The sequence below is a fragment of the Rousettus aegyptiacus genome, unplaced genomic scaffold (assembly GCF_014176215.1).
Source record: "Rousettus aegyptiacus isolate mRouAeg1 unplaced genomic scaffold, mRouAeg1.p scaffold_m13_p_5, whole genome shotgun sequence".
Taxonomy (NCBI): Eukaryota; Metazoa; Chordata; class Mammalia; order Chiroptera; family Pteropodidae; genus Rousettus; species Rousettus aegyptiacus.
The window spans coordinates 17,854,623-17,871,757 of record NW_023416308.1 but is presented as its reverse complement, the minus strand read 5'-3'; the positions used below and the strand labels follow the sequence as shown (position 1 = coordinate 17,871,757).

Sequence of the window (17,135 nt, the reverse complement as noted above, 5' to 3'; positions counted from 1 at the left end):
GTACAGCTCCAATTGGCTCCCCAGAGATGGGGCGCCATCAAGTCCTTGGACCCCGGCAGTTCTTAACTGGCTCCTAAAAAGCTAATCAGGTCGCTAGCTCCACAGGGCTTCTAAAGCCAGAGGGTGTTTCTGAGCTGTCATCCCTTATGAGTCCAGGCTCACCAAGAAGGAAAAACTTAAGAGGGCAGTGGATGCATACCAGACTTGGTAACTTGGCCCTAAAGGATTGCTGCAAGTCCCTAAGGGGACAGAGCTGCTTGGGCCGGCTGGCCCAGCAAACTATGAAAGGGGCAGAGGGACCCGAGGGCCACCGGCCCCTGTCACCCTTCCCTGGGTCAGGCATCAGGGCCCCATCCCCACTCCAGGACACTTACCTTCTTCCGGGGCTGCCATTTCATCATATTTGTACAGCCGATACGTGGAACATCAAGATGCTGGCTGGGGGCTGGGGGCAGATGCAGGGCAGCAGCGACTGCAAGTCATGCTGCCTCCCTCCCACCCCCTAATTCTTTCCCATATTCATTGCGAATGGAAAAAGCCCAGGAGAGTCCAGTCTTTTCGCCTTCAGTTCAATGAAAAGTGTCCCCAAACCACGAACACACTTCCCACCGGGCTAGGAAGTCCCCGCAGCCAGTATACTCCTACCAGAGCAGGGCATTTTCCCTCCCGAGCCAGCGCCTGCAAAAGGAGCCTGCGGCAGGGGTCTCCCAGCCGGCTGCAGAGACCCTCCCTCAAAGAAGAGCCTGAGAACAGGAGCTGCTGCAAAAACCCAGCCGGGCTTCTGCCATCCAAACCCCTTTTGGCGAATTCTCCTCTTCTCAAAAAAAAAAAAAAAAAAAAAAAAAAAAGATTAGACAAGCAATCAAACCCTCACGCGCAGCCTGGAGCAATTCCCAAAATTCTGGGTGTATTTCTCGTTTGTAAAATTTAGCAAAGAAAATTCCAAAGATCTGTAATCAGAGCTTCTTTACGCTGTTTTCTCTTCCTTCTTGGATAACTTGGGAAAAGGATCTGCCCTTCCCCAAATGCCTACCTTCCTTAAACACTGTAAATAGGAAAACTTGGTTTGTGTGTTTAGATTTTTTTTTTTTTAATTCCCAAGAACCTTAGTGGGGAAAGGCTGGAAGGAAATCCTGCAAGAACCCAACTCCACAGCTCAGTCTGCACTAATGACTTCCTTCCCTTCAGTTCGAGCACAGCCTGCCCAGCTCCAGCCACACAGAGCAAATGGTTTCTGGGTCTTAGTGCCACGACATCAGTTCCAAAGCAAAAAGTAAAACATGCGTTTCAGAGGCACCCAATAGCGCCTAAGGAATCAGAGCCAGAAGATACCTATAAATCAGGAAACCACTTTAACAGATGTACTTAGATTTGTGTTATATTGAGAGAGAAAAGGGATAGGAAAGGACTTTAGACCAAAAGTCCATAAAATCTTAATGTATGATTTGAAGAAAAAAATTTTAAGGTATCTGACAAGACAAAAAAAAAATTAATCAAAAATAGACTCTGCTTTTCTAAATTTAAAATATTTTATTACTATAAAAATATTGCTATGGAGATTGAGTTTCATTCATCTTCTATAAAATGATTCCATGTCACTTAAGGAGATGCATCTCTAAATACAAAATACTATGTACTTCTACTATTATTTGTCATCCAACATGCCTATCAACTCCTATCCCATCATGAGGCTATTTTGATAGCTAGGACTATAAAGCATGATATAAGCTTCTAGAATACTAACTGATATATATAATAACAGCAACTGATGTACTATGAGTCCAATGTTCCAACACTGTTTCACTCATTACTCCTAGAGTTCCATGTGCATTAAATAGGATCAGCTGCTTTGGGTGATTATATGCAAATCGGACACTAACTATATTAGACTATAAATGTCATTAAAGTAGCCAAAACAGTTAACTAGATCAGATTACTTCTGAGATTTTTTCTAAGCCTATAAAAATGTTGCTGAAATTCAATGGTGAAAGCATTATCTTCTTAATAATGTTAACCATTATAGCTGAAAGAATAAGTACTATTTCTTAAGCTAATACTCTATGCTAGGGCCTATGCCTACATTCATTATCTCACAGCCCTTGAGAAAGGTCTGAATTGCAAGGTCTTCCCTGTAGCCCGCAAGGAAGGTCCTCGTTTTCCAGATGAGGACACTGAGATTCAGAGGGGTCACTTGCTCAACCAAGACCACAACACATAGAAAGTAGTAAGGCGGGAATTCAAACCCACAATGACCTGACTCTAAAGCCTATGCCCTTTCTATGATGTGCGTCATAACTACACACCTACCACCTCTCATCTCAATATTTTTAAGTGCCTATGACTTAAGCACCTATTATTTGCCATCCCCTGTTCTAGGCACTAGAAATGAATAAGCTGTTCTGTTCCTGCTCTTGAAATGACATACTGCAGGCAGCAGCCATGAATAACACCGATACTCTGTATATGTTCTGACATACCCAAATCATTCTGTACTGCTTAGCAAGGATATGCTATTAGCATGGAAAGTTCAATAAATTCTGAACGAAATTTATCAATCTACTCCAAAATCAATTTATTTCTGACTTTTCCTTATCTGTCCATAGCACTGTTATTCTTCCAGAATCACAAACTAAAACCTTAATATCTAATCTATCTAATGTACCTCATATCTAATTCATCACCACATCCTTTCACTTCTTTCTTAGACTAGGTTTTCAAATTCCTATTGCTGACATCTGAGGCCAGAGCCTCACAAAACAAATATGTATTAAGTACCAAAAAGGTACAAAGCACCATGTAGGATAGAAAGGTATAAGATTAAGTCCCTATGCTAAAAGAAGTTACAAAGATGTTAGGGCAGAACAGAATAAGACAACCAGGCATTGCCTTAGTTAATTAAGCAACACATGAGTTATGTGGTCATTATGTGTTCCAGGAGTTAGAAGAAGAAATCATTATAAACAGAGATGGTCAAAGAGGGTTTCGCAAATGAACTGAATTAAAAATTCAGAGGAGATAGTACTTATTCTAGAGCCAAAAACTAATGTGCTTACCATAGCCAGTAATGCCCTTCAGAACTAGACCCCATTACCTTTCAGAACTCATCTCTTACCCTTCTCTCAGCCCCTACCACACTGGCCACCTCACTGTTCCTTGAACATGTCAAGCATACACTTGATGTGCCCTCCGCCTGAATCATTCTTTCTCCTTCTAGTTATTCTTTTGGTTCCCTCCCTCACTTCTTTCAGGACTTTTCAAATATCAGAAAGGTTGTCTCTGACCATTCCTTCTAAAATAATAGCACCATGACCTGCACACTGTTACTCTCTATCTTCCTTATGCTGCTATATTTTATTTCAAAGCCCTTATGACATATATTTTGTTTATTTAATATCTTATTCAACCCACAAAAACATAAAGTCCAAAGGAGTAGGGACTTGTTTTCATACCAATAAGCAATCAATAAATATTTATTGAATGAAATAATGAAAGAAAATAAGAATAATTTGAATAAATGAGGTAATCATATGAAAGATGTATTCAAGATACAGTGAAGGCTAAGTATGAGATGATAGAGATAGATAATTTGTTTTGTTCAATTTTATAATTCCTAGTGCCCAGAACAGTGCCTGGCACAGCAGAGATGCTCAACATTTAGGGGATAAAAGAATGGGGGATGGAGTAGAGAATGAATGGTAAATGAGTAAAATTCTATTCCAAAGTAAAAGATCCTTTGGCAAGGTATGTTGGAACCAAATGGTAAGGAACACTGTAAGGCAAAGAAATTTGAACTTTATCCAGTAGAATGCAGGAAACTGAAGATATTATCAGTTGGGCAAAGGGTATGTTTGAAGCAATCTAATATACAACAAAATATTAACTATGGCTTGATGAGGCTGCTTTTTATATAAGCCTTCAGTTTTGTTGTTGTTGTTGTTCATGACTATGGTTCTTAAAGTCCAAGCTATTGAAAATTCATACTCAGAGAAGAACATAACTCCTCCTCATCCATTCGCTCCCATTCCCATTTGTCCCTTCCCTCTACCCACTTTCCCATCCACCTAGTTCTATCTTTTTCCTAGTGATTACCTTCATACATTTACCTTTTTTTAATGCCCTTTAGTGCCCTGTTTACTTGTTTAACTTTTTACTATCTAATTTATCAGGTTTGTTGTTAGTATCTTATTAATGTCCATCTATACAATAATACACCTTTTCTATTTTCTCATTTTCTTCTTTCTTTTCCTCCCAATTTTTAGTGGCATTATTTCTGCTTTGTCACAATATGTGGCACTTCTAAATTCATTTTCCACCCTCATTCCTACTTTTATTCAGTCTTAGATGCACCTTTATATGTTTTTAAATGCTCATCATTAGTCCTTTAGCTGAAATTTTTCCTGTCACCACTTGGTTGGATAAATTTCATCCTCTAGTAGATTCCTCAAAAAGAGGTAATAGGTATAGGATTCCCTCATTTCTTGTATGCTGAGAATTGTTTTTCTGTAGCCTGAATAACTGACAGATATTTGGTTAAATAAAAATCCTTGGCTTTACTTTTCCACTGATTTTTAAACGTGCTCTCTTGTTGCCTTTGCCTTATAGGTAAGTTTTCAAAAGTCTAATGCCAATCCAACTGTTTTGCCTTTGAAAGTAATTGGGATGTTTTACCCAAAGGCCTTGAGTACTTTATCTTAATCCTTGAAATCTAATAATTTATTGATAAATTATTTTGGCTTTTATATGTAATTATATCATCTGAAATAAACATATTCTTCCTTTTTGTCTGGCAGTCTGACAGTCTTACTACACAGACAGGACCATTTTCTTGATAACAGCCCCCTTTAGATTTTTTTTAACTATTTACATGATTAAAATGCTTATTATGACCATTTTCAGATATCGAAGCTGAAATTTAGAGGGGTTAAGTGGCCAGTTCAGTGCCCTAGGGCAAGTCAATGGCAATGAAAGAACTAAAACCCAATGCGTGAGTAATGGCGGCAGAAACCTACAATCGCTTCGGAGTCAGGAGAAAAGTTTATACTTTCTTCCCTACCTGTGACTTACTATATAATAAAAGTTTTCAGAAAGGTATGGTAGGTAACATGAATAAATGAAACAGAGTCAGGTATAAGACAAAAGAGAACTGTGAAGAATGCAAACCCGGAGATACATGAATCATGTAAAAAAGCAGCTATGTAACTCTAGTCAATTAATGTCATGCAGGAATATCACTCCAACAGTGCCAGATCCCTTAATCTGCATGAGAAGCTAAAAATTTCCTGATTTTTAACTTTTTGCTCAAAAACTTTAAAGCATCCTAACAGGCCAAACAAAACATGCCTGTAGGTCTAAATTCCGTCTGCAAGTCATAATTTGTGAATGCTGACTTAAACCACTCAAGGCATCACTTTCCCATATGTAAATTAAGGGACCTACGTGGTTCCTAATCTGTGGGGTGGTTTTCTGACAGCATCTGTGAATCCATATGCATACCACGCATGATCTGTGGACTGAAGAGCAATCTCTCATGCTCAGATGTTACTGGACTTAATAAAAGACAAAGTCATTAAATTGGGGAAGGTCTGAGAATAGTGGGCTATATCAGGAAAGGAGACAGCAAAAATATATTTATGCTTCTATAAAAAGACAGAATCAATCTAAAACTTCAAAGTAATACAAGACTTTAAATTGGTTTTCAATTTTTTAGATATAGTGCCTTTGGGTCACTTGTTTGTATGGCATTTCTTCCCCGGCTGTCTGGCATTTCAACTTTCATTTAATAGGTAACACTCAAAAGAAGACCATTACCTACTAGTCTTTAAATATTAATACTATCTTAAATCACCTTGTTTTTGTGTGTGTCTTTATTTATTTTGCTTACTCCAAGTTGAATCAGTAAGTATACCTGAAATATTTAAGGAATTACTGTTATACCAATATACTTTCTCCATTAGGATTATTTATGTTGAATTACCAAGCTAATGGAGTTCAAAATGTTGTAATTTAACTTATTGTTTCAAAGATCCAGCATCAAACAGTTAGAACACAATTTTTCAGATCTGCAGCCACTACAAGACATTTTTACAACTCCTTCATTCTTTAACATTGCATTTTGCAAATCACTTTACTAAAAGCAGATACTGTAAAACAGTCTATTAAAATAATACTTTCCTCAATAACTACTTGCCAATTCAAATCTGAACAAAAGTAGAAAAGAGGAAATGAATGAAGAAAACACACTTTTCATTGTTATAAATTTCTTCAAGATTTCCTAAAGAGTGATAGATATGTCTGACACTGATCACAGGATATATGTCTGAAAAGGCTAGCTTCATACTTATTTACATTTATTAAGTTTTAGAAGTAGTATATTAAAGTCAATGTGAACCAGTATTTGAAAAATGATAATTTTCCAAAAGGCCTCTCATTATTTTCAAGTATCTAAAGAAGTGTTAGGAAAGTAAAGGGATAAAGGTAGAAACATATTTGAGACCAAATAATTTTATCTCCTTATTAGTGATATTTCACACAATTGGCGCTTTCAGAATACAAAGGTCTTGCTTTGCTAAAAGCAGAACACTAAAATAACTTGTGAAAGAGAGAACTGTGCCACACACCCAAGTTGATGCAGGACCATGCTCCCATTCCTCAGGAGGGAAACTACTCCACAACACCCAGAGAGATCATCCCTAACCTTACCCACCTCACTTCCTTCCTCTATTACGCAGTGTTTAGAGGATGAAGCCCAATCCTTTAAATTCAACACACATTGAGTACTCATTATATACAAGGGACTATAATAGGCACTGTGAAAGGAGACAAAAATAAATCAGATGATTTTTGCTCTGGAAGAAACAGTAGTGTGATAGAGGTGGAAGAAGACAGATAACACAACTAATAAAAATAACAATAACGCTAGCTGCTAACACTGGTCCTGATAAGTGCTAGAAGAATGGAATAATTAATCACATATTCTCTCATTATGACTATGGAAGCCCTAAAGAATAACAAATTCTGATGGTGGTAATTGAGAAAGATTTACAGGAGGGGTGGCGCAGTAGCCTTTAAACAAGCAGAAGAGAGGGTTTGGGGAGAAGTGCAGCAGACTGAATGAACAGAGTAAGAGCCAAAACCTGGAGGTATGGAAATGTGGACCACATCAGCAAGTCATCTAATAGATCTAAAACCCCTAATGCAAGACAAGGTATAGTAGAGTTATGGTTAGAGGGCTATTATTCTAACAATATTAATAATAACTATCATGTATTGAGTATGTGCCAAGCATTGAAATACTTTGTATTGTTGCTGTTGTTATTGATTCTTTCTAACACTTTTATGAAGAACTATTATTATGCCCATTTTACAGAAGATGAAATTAAGGCTAAAAGGTTAAGTAAATTCCAAAGGAACACACCTAGAAAGTAATTGAAAGGAAATTCAAGTCAGTTGGACTCCAAAGCCTTGTTCTCAACTCCTGACTTCAAATGATGAGCGGGCAGAGGATTTTAATCAAAGTATTAGCAAGTCTAGTTGAGTTTTACGCTAACTCTGGAAGTACTGTGAAGGATAGAAAGAACAGAAGAACAATAAAGACATAAAGGTCAAATACGTTTCTGTTGCACTATATCAATAAGGAATGTAGAGACCTTGAATTAGGGCAGAAGAAATGAAAAAAAAAGGACCTTCTTGAGAGATATTTCACAAGTAAAAGAGGTCTTAAAAACCTATTACATGAAAGGGACAGAAAAGGAAGGATTTAAAGATGACCCTAAAATTTTTTAGCATCTTTCAGAAGAAGAGACACTCCACTAACTGAGGTATGGATCACAGAAAAAACAGGTAGATAATGGATTCAGTTTGACACAGAGTCTGAGGTAGTGATAACAGATACATAGGGATGTGGAGTAGGTAGATGGAGTTATGGTCTGGAGTTGAAGATATAAATCTGTAATACAGATATAAAGAGATTTGGAGCTCATTCATATAACGATGATATGTATAAAGCTATAGGTTAAAAAAAAAAAAAAAAAAGATTTCCCCAGGGATGGAGTTTAGAACAAGAATATAAAAGGGTGGGAAGGGGAGGTAGAGAGAGGACAGAATTAAATCTTGAGCAATGCCATACTTCTAAATACAACATAACTTATTGTCCACTTGGGATGGGTGGGAGACCTACCCAGTTTCCTGAGGCAGTAATTTTTATTTGGCCAATATAGCCTGGTTCAAGCTTTAGATCCACCATACACTAGCTGTGTGGCCTTGCATTACTTCATTTTTCTGTACCTCAGTTTCCAACTCTATAAGACAATAATAGCAGCTACCTATGATTGTTGAGAGGATTTATTTATATATGTAATTATACATCCACCTAACGTATCTTATACTAATGCTATATGTTTAGTATTGTTATTATCATTGGTGTTTTACTGTGCTAACCCTGATTTTTTTTTCTCTTTCTTCATCATACTATGGATTTTGTGTTCATTATATTTTAAAGGCAATAAACTGCCAGAAATAATGCTTATGTGTTTCAGTGGTATAATCGTTTTTCTAATAAGACTTTAGCTTCTGTTCATGACAGAGCAACTGGGACCAGGCTTACACTCCTGATGTAACTAGAAAACTGGATAAAATATAGGAAAAATACTGTCTTTGTATTGTTTCAGACAACTGGCACCATAGTACTATGAACTTTGAGGGGAAAAATACAAATGAGGTGAGCCCTACAACCTGGCTTTCTACCTTGAAGCACTTTATAGACCAGACAAGCAGAGAATGGTATTGCTGGGTTGAGAAGACAGAGATCAAAGTTTGAGAAGGACAATGTTCCTGGAACATTCAGGGTTAAAAAAAAAAAAAAAATGGAGACGATGAACTCTAAGGGGGCTACACAGACAAGGTGCTCCAGAAATCAACACAGAGGTCTTCTAGAATTTTGGCTGAATACAAAGTTGGCCAATGTAGGATGAAACGTCACAAGGGTAGGCAAAGGGAAGCTGTAATCAAGAACAACTGCCAGAGTTCACTAGGGCAACTTTCAAGTTTCAACCAGCCAGAGTGAAATGAATGTTTGGGAAATTCAGTAGAGATCTTAAAAAAGTCATGTCTTTACAGAAAGAGTGATCTAGCCTAAGTATACTCCAAACTCACCCTAATGAAGCTTAATAACAAACCTTGAAAAAGCCAAATTTAATCCACACGTAACTCAACACTCTTCAAAGTAAGACACCAAAATCTTGCACTCATTGAAAAAGCCCAGCGTTCAATCATTTTCCAATGACATTTATTAATGAACATGGGTGCTAACCTAAAAATACTTTATCTCTTTAGCAAGCAATTAATCTTCTATCATAAGAATACTATGATTGTTACAAATTTTCACATATAAATCAGATCAATGGACTATCATTCTTTGGGCTACAATGTTAATACTTCTCTCTACCAGGTAGCCATAGCCAGAGAGCATGTGTAATTTTGCTGTTACATAATTTATCGATCTGGAGGACATTTCAGCATATGATAGATTCAGTGGTCCAATATTTGGGCCAGAATATGCATCTTTGGATTAATTAACTTTTCTAAAGAAATCCTAAGGATGCAGTGGTAGTAACTATGTATGAAGTGTTTTAATACGTAAGTTTTACGTAAGAAAGAGGCCTGAATTGGGGATTTATTTACTTGTGCGTTTTTAACCAAAGGAGGCTATATTTCTATGGCTATGGTTAAAAGAAACATAGGAAAAGTTTATATCTTCTCAATCGCAGGGCAGGAAACAGACTATGAGAAAATAAAGTCAGTAGAGTTAAAATATTATTCTTGAGATCCGTGTGAAAGCCCTCTAATGACTTGTTGCTTAACTCTATAATTATGAATTTGTAAGCAATCACATGGATTACAGTCATGAAAGTGATATTTTTTTATGGTGGTTGTTAAACGGTCTGGTAAATGAGCTCCCATCCTCTTTTTGGGGGGAATTTCCCATTATCTGAGTCTTGGTGGACTATAGGAAATATCTCTCATGATAGAAACCAAAAAGGTCAGATAATTACTTTTTCCCACCATCTGATAGCTAGGATGAAGACACAACATACAGGCTCAGTTCTTTGATAGAACATTAAACGTGAAGCAAGTGAGATAAAGAATAGTGACAGAGAATTTACTCTGGCAGTAGCCACAACCAATCTCCAACTACTAGTGCCACTGAAGCTCATCATGGTATCCAACATCCAGCTCCAGCTCTGGCATCCAGGGTATAACAGTTGCTGTGGCACCATTACGGCTGAAATCCAGGTACTTTTTGGGTAAAAACAGTCACAGTTGTTTTCTGTTACTTGCAACTAAGAACCCTGGCTGACTCACACAGAAACATTTGATTTTGTTTATATTGGGACACAAATGATTCTTGTACAAACATATATACATGAACAGATATGTGTGTGTGCTAGAGAGCTCCAAGGCACAGTCTTCTGCCCTCTTTTCTGGCTATAATTACTCCCTCAGTTATCTCCGCCACTCCCAAGTCTCCAAATACTCTCTTAAATGATGACTCCCACATTTATGCCTCAAATACTTACCTCTCTACTGAGCTCCAGACTTACATAAATTACTGCCCACTCAACATCTTCATTAAGATGTCTAACAGACATCTCAGACTTATATAGTCAAAACGAAACTCTTGGTTTTGTCCCAATGATCTGGTCCTTCTTCAGTCTTATTTTATCTCAATTAACGGCATCTCTATTCATCTAGTAGCTCAGATGAAAAACTTTACAGTTAACTTTGATTCCTGTCCTTTCCTCATTCTCAATATCTAATCCATCAACAAGTCTTCAGCTCTCTACCCACAAATTCTAATCCAAATTCCTGCCATTTCTCATCACCTCTACCTTTCTCCTTTAGCCACAGACTTCATTAATATCAACTGGACTACTGTAAAAGCTTCCACTTTGCTTTCTATGATTCAGTTTCTCCACATAGCCAGTGATCTTTCTATAATGTAAATCAGATCATGTATTTCCCCTGCTTAAAATTTGCTTAAGGCTTCCTTTGCACAAAGAATAAAATACAAAGCCTTTACCACCCTATGTGATCTAGCCTCTACCTTTCACCCTCATCTCTGACCATACTTACTCTTAACTGTGCTGTAGCCAGATCTGCCTTCTTATGCTTACTTCATGACCTTGATGGTTGCAGTTATGTCTGCCTGGAATTCTTTTCCTCCAGAATAAGTATTTCCTTCTCAATATTCAAGTTTCTTTTCAAATAGCAAGTCCTCAGGGAGGACTGCTGACCAAAATTAATTCCCTCCCCACATTCACTACAAATTCTATTACTTTGCTTTGTTTTCTTCAAGCCACATTTTACAATTTGAAACTGCATTATTTACTCATTTGATCTCTATGTTATCCAACAGATTGTCAGGTCTATGGATCTCTATCTCTATTGTTCACCAGTACCTAGAACAGTTCCCAGTATATATTAGATACTTATTAAATAGTCATTAAACAAATGAGAAAATTTAATGTCAGCTATATAATAAGATTCCCTTTTGCAGAACAAATTTCTGCATGGTATTTATTCATTTATCAATGGATATCTTCAGTTCTGAAAGATACACTTTCCCAAGTGACATACAAAGGAATTATGCCCTTAAATCAGTACTACACCCAAGCCCAAGTCTGTGATGCTCAAGTGAAAGAAATAAAAGCTTCTGAAAAAAGGAGCAATAATTATTCCAAAAAATAATTACTGTCTAATAATGTTTTCTACTTCAATAATTCCAGGACTATCACTTTCTATTTTCATTTGTATTAGAGAGAATCTTACATTACCCAAAAAAGGTGGATAAAATGATCTTTAGATAGTTTAATAAATAAATTAAAAACACTTTGAAATCCTTAGATAAAGTATAAATCACTTGTCAAAAGAACAATCTCATTTGTCAAAACATGAAAATGAAGAAAGAGAAGACACAGAAATAACAGGCTAAGAGCTGCCAAACTGACAGGCTGTCTTAAGTGATATAATCAAAACATTCATATGCTAATTTTTAAAAGTGCTCTCTATCTGGCCATCCAAGTAAAAATATTAGAGGGTTTTTTCTTCGTATTTCAAAAGTATATGAATGGGTCAGACAGTGGACACTCTGATTACCAAATTAAGTAACAGCAATTAGGATCATAAAGAATTTTCCATTTAAGTTCCAAATGTACACATATAAGATAACTACTAACTAACCCTCATGGGTGGTAATTTCAAGATCCAACCCTCATAAAAATACTCTTATCAATTATACCATCTAACAAAATTATTGTCAGTCTTCTGCATATAGAACACAGTGCAAAAGATAACTTTCCATTAGCAGCTGGGGTTAGCTATATACTGTAAATGGCAAAAATAAAATAGCAAAAAACTGCAACGAAAGGGTTAAAGACCTAACTAAAATGTTCGAATATTATTTTTAATCATCTTTTTTTATGTAGTATCTTAAAAGGTTTTCTTGTTTGCATTTCTCCTAAGCATTCCTCCCTCTTGCAACCCCAAGGAAGAGGTTGATGAATTCACCATCAAATCTACACTTTCATGTATAACCCCACTTCCTAGGAGGTAGAATCCAGTCTAGCAATAAAATAGAAGTTTTGCTCAAATTTGCTTTGATAACAATGCTGGTTTTTCTAGACTTGGATTCAGATATTCTGCTGCAAGAAAAAGAAAGTGACTACATGATTCCATTTATGTGAAATGCCCAAAATAGGCAAATCCATAGAGATGGAAAGTAGATGAGTGATTGCCAGGGGCTGGCGTGGGGGAAATTAAGAGTGGCTGCAAATCAGTATGGAATTCCTTTAGGGGAAGATAAAAATGTTCTTCTGGAATTGGATAGTGGTTGCACAACGTTGTGAATATATGAAAAACTACTGAATTATACGTTTTAAAAGGGTACATCTCATGGTATGCAAATTCTATCACACTAAAGCTGTTATAAAAAATGTGGTCAGCTTTTTTCATTCACAAAAAATTAAGTTAATATATAATTCTCTCTACTTACAACTTTTTCTCTCATAATTTTTTTAAAAAATCTTTGGCATGAACTACCACTTATCTTCTAGCACCAGACAACAAAAACAAACAATTAGCAAACTAATGTCAGCATGAAAAGTTGAAAACACAGATCAACATTCTTAGTTAAATGTTATTTTATTTATGGACATGTGCTGATGATATAAATTAATTATAACCACATACCACAGAATCTGTAATTACCATTGTCAATACTGCATTTAAAAGATGTAATAAAATATGTCAATATTTCATAGCATTCTACTAAGAACACCATGGCTCTATACGGCACCTTCCACATACTGGACCCTTTGAAAGAGAACAAAAGCTAATAATACCAAATAAAAATGAAACTAATCATTAGCTTTATAACGACATATACTAACCTAACATATCCATGACTATAAACTTGTAAAAAAAAAAAAAAAACCTGTGCACAGACCTTTTTGCAATGCCCCTCAACAAAAGTATGTGGAAAGGTTTTTATAATTCTTACCAATTTTAGCACCACCACTCCCAAGATGAAATTTTAAAATTCCATTCCTAAAACACGGTTACTATTCTATGTGTCAAAACCAGTTCCAACTTTAAAAGAAACCTAGACTTACAGTCAAGATGATGGAGTAAATGAACACGGTACTCGCTTCCTCCTACAACCACATTAAAATTACAACTAAATTATAAAACAACCACCCTTTAGAACCACCTGAAGACTAGCTGAACAGAACTCCTACAACTAAGGACAGAAAGAAGAAGCCATGTCGAGACTGGTAAGAGAAGCAAAGATGCAAAACAGGCTGGTTCTACACCCACATGTGGCAGTTAAGAATCAGGAGAGATAACTCAACTGCAGAGGTTTCCACTGAGGAGCAAAGGGTCCCAGCCCTGCACTAGGCTCCCCAGCTCAGAGCAATAGTCCCCACAACAGCTGGCTATGAAAATCATAAAGGACTCAGCCTAGGAAAGAAAGAGCGCTGCTAGAGACCCAGGTGTTCTCTTAAAGGTCCCCAGCACAGACTCACTCTCTCACAAACACTTGCCCTCACTAACCTCAAAGAAGAAACAGCTGCATGAAAAGTACCAGGGATATATGGGGAGCAAGTGAATTCTCTGACTTCAGGGCGAGAGTTGGAAGAACAGCTCTCCCCAGGACTAAAATGCAGGTGCTATAGTTCCTTTGCTGAGCTCACCCCACACACAGCCTTCAAGCACTGGCCAGTGCCAAATCTAAGGCTCCATTAACCTGGCTAACACTGCCCTTGCTTCGCCTTGGTGATTCTCTGAGACCCCACCCAATTCACAAGCCTGGCCCAAACCTCTTTCAGAGCCCAATCCACAAAAGTGGCCAGCATGGGCCCACACTAAAAATTTTCCTACAGTCTCTCAAAGGTCCACAAACTCCCAAACAAGCAGCAACTTGTCCCAATGTGCCCTATACCTCTTGCTAAGCAGCCCCAAGCCAGTGGCAGCCAGCCTCAGTTCAAAGCATAACCACTCCCAGGGGTCCCTCCAACCCCAGCACAGGGAGCTACCAAACTCAGATCACTCTGTAGCTCCTACCTTGTGGCCACAGGCCAGACACAGGCAGTGGTTGACCTTGACCTATACCAGAGCCCCTCCCAAGAGGCCCCAGAACTCACACACTTAGTGGCTGGCTTCAGACCACACCAGAGTACCTTCCAATTAGCGCCACAAACACACCCAAAGGGTGTACTTAGCAGGCACCAGAGCCCTACTAAAGCAAATCCCACTCCATGGGGTCAGCCCTCACACAATAGCGTGTCTGCTGTAGTCACAGCCAGACCTCACAGTCGGTCAGCCTGAGGATCAATCCCACCCACTCACTGGCATGCCAACAGCAATCAATGCTAAACTATAATAGGAAAGCACATACAACCCAAGGGACACATCTGGAGCACCCAGCTCAGGTGACCAGGGAGACTGTGCCACTAGGCCCCACAGGACACCTTCTATATAAGACCACTCTACTAAGACTGGGAGATATAGCAGCCCTACTGAATACAAACACAGGGAGGCCTCCAAGATGGGGAGACAAAGAAACATGCCCCAAATGAAGGAACGGAGCAAAGCTCCAGGATGAGAACTAAACAAAATGGAGATAAGCAATCTATCAGATAGAGAGTTCAAAACACTGGTTATAAGGATGCTCAATCCACTTAGGGGAAAAGTAGGTGAACTCAGTGACGACTTTAACAAAGAGATTAAAGTGGAGATGGGAAGCATAAAAAAGAACTAGTCAGAAATGGAGAACACAATAACTGAAATGAAGAATACATTAGAGGGAACCAACAGCAATTAGATGAAACACAGGATTAAATCAGTGATTTGGAAGACAAAGTAGTGGAAAACACCCAGTAGGAACAGCAAAAAATAATAATTTTTTTTAATAAGGATAGTTTAAGTTCCTCTGAGACAACTTCAAGTGTAACAACATTCACACCACTAGGGTACCAGAAGGAGAAGGAGAGAGCAAGAACTTAAAATGCTATTTGAAGATGTAAGAATAGAAAATTTCCCTAACCTGTCAAAAGAAATAAACATATAAGTTCAGGAAGTGTAGAGTCCCAAACAAGATGAACCCAAAGAGGCCCACACCAAGACGAATCATAATTAAAATGCAAAAGCTTAAAGACAAAGAGAGAATCTTAAAAGCACCAAGAGAAAAGCAGTTAGTTACCTACGGGGAGGTCCCATAAGACTATCGGCAGATTTCTCAAAAGAAACTTTGCCTGCCTGGAGGAGGTACTAGTATGAAATATTCAAAGTGCTGAAAAGCAAGGACCTACAACCAAGATTACTCTTCTCAGCAAGACTATCATTTAGACTCTAAAGAAAGGTAAAGAGTTTCCAGACAAGAAAAAGCTGAAGGAGTTTATCACCACAAAACCAGTATTCCAGGAAATGTTAAAGGGGCTTCTTTAAGAAAAAAAATAAAATAAAAAATAGGAATAGGAAATATCACAAAGAAAAAAAAATTCTCATTGACAAAGGCAAACATATAATAAAAGCAGTGGATCAATTAAACACTAAAGCTAGAGGTTAAAAGGCAAAAGTAAGAAAATCATGTGTAATTACAACAGTAAATTAAGGAATACACACAAACACACACACTAAAAGTAAAAAATGACAAAAACATAAACATGGAGGAAGTAAGTGAAAATAGTAGTGTTTTAGAATGCGTTCAAACTTAAGCGACCGTCAACTTAAGATAGACTGCTATAAACATAGCTTGATATATATAAAGCACATCATAACCACAAACCAAAAATATACAAGAGATATACAAGAAATAAAAATAAAAGAAACCAAACACACTATACAAAGTCATCAACATACAAGAGAAGAGAGCAAGAGAATGAGAACTACAAAACCAATCAGGAAACAATAAAATAGAGATAACAACATACCTATCAAAAATTACTTTAAATGTAAATGAATTACATGCTCCAATTAAATGATGAATGGATAAAAAAATGTGGTATATATATACAGTGGAATATTACTCAGCCATAAAAAAGAATGAAATCTTACCATTTGCGATGACGTGAATGGTCCTAGAGGATATTATGCTAACTGAAATAAGTCAGAGAAAGACAAATACCTTATGATTTCACTTATGTGTGGAACCTAAAGAAATAAATGAATAAATAAAACAGAAACAAATTCAGAGAAAGAGAGAACAAACTTATAGTTGCCACATGAGAGGGGGTTTAGGGAGCTGGGTGGAAAGGGTGAAGGAATTAAGAAGTAGGATTGGCAGTTACAAAACAGTTACAGGGATATAAAGTACAGCTTAGAGAATATAGTCAATAATATTGTAAGAACTAAATATGATGTCAGGTGAATGTAAGAATTAACAGGGGGATCACTTTGTAAGTTATATGTCTAATGACTATGCTATACACCCGAAACTAATGTAATACTGAATGTCAACTGCAAATGAAAAAATTTTTAATTAAAAAAAATAAACCTAATAAAAAAGCACCTCCACTTCCTGAAGCATAGTCTTGTCTTAAAGACCCGTAACAGCCACAATTTGCATATTCCAAAATATA

General features: G+C 37.2%; 1 protein-coding gene across 4 annotated transcripts in view; it reads right to left on the bottom strand.

Annotated features, from left to right (window-relative positions):
- Positions 1-17,135, bottom strand: part of TTC28 (tetratricopeptide repeat domain 28) — a 609,862-nt gene that overhangs the window by 422,094 nt on the left and 170,633 nt on the right. The window contains exon 1 of one of the 4 annotated variants that reach the window (XM_036220514.1): positions 375-15,505. The exons of the other annotated variants lie outside the window; for them this stretch is intronic. Coding sequence (XP_036076407.1) covers positions 375-401 — 27 coding nt within the window. The 5' untranslated portion in view covers positions 402-15,505. Of the gene's footprint in view, positions 1-374; positions 15,506-17,135 lie in introns of those variants that run through there. 4 annotated transcript variants of the gene reach the window in all.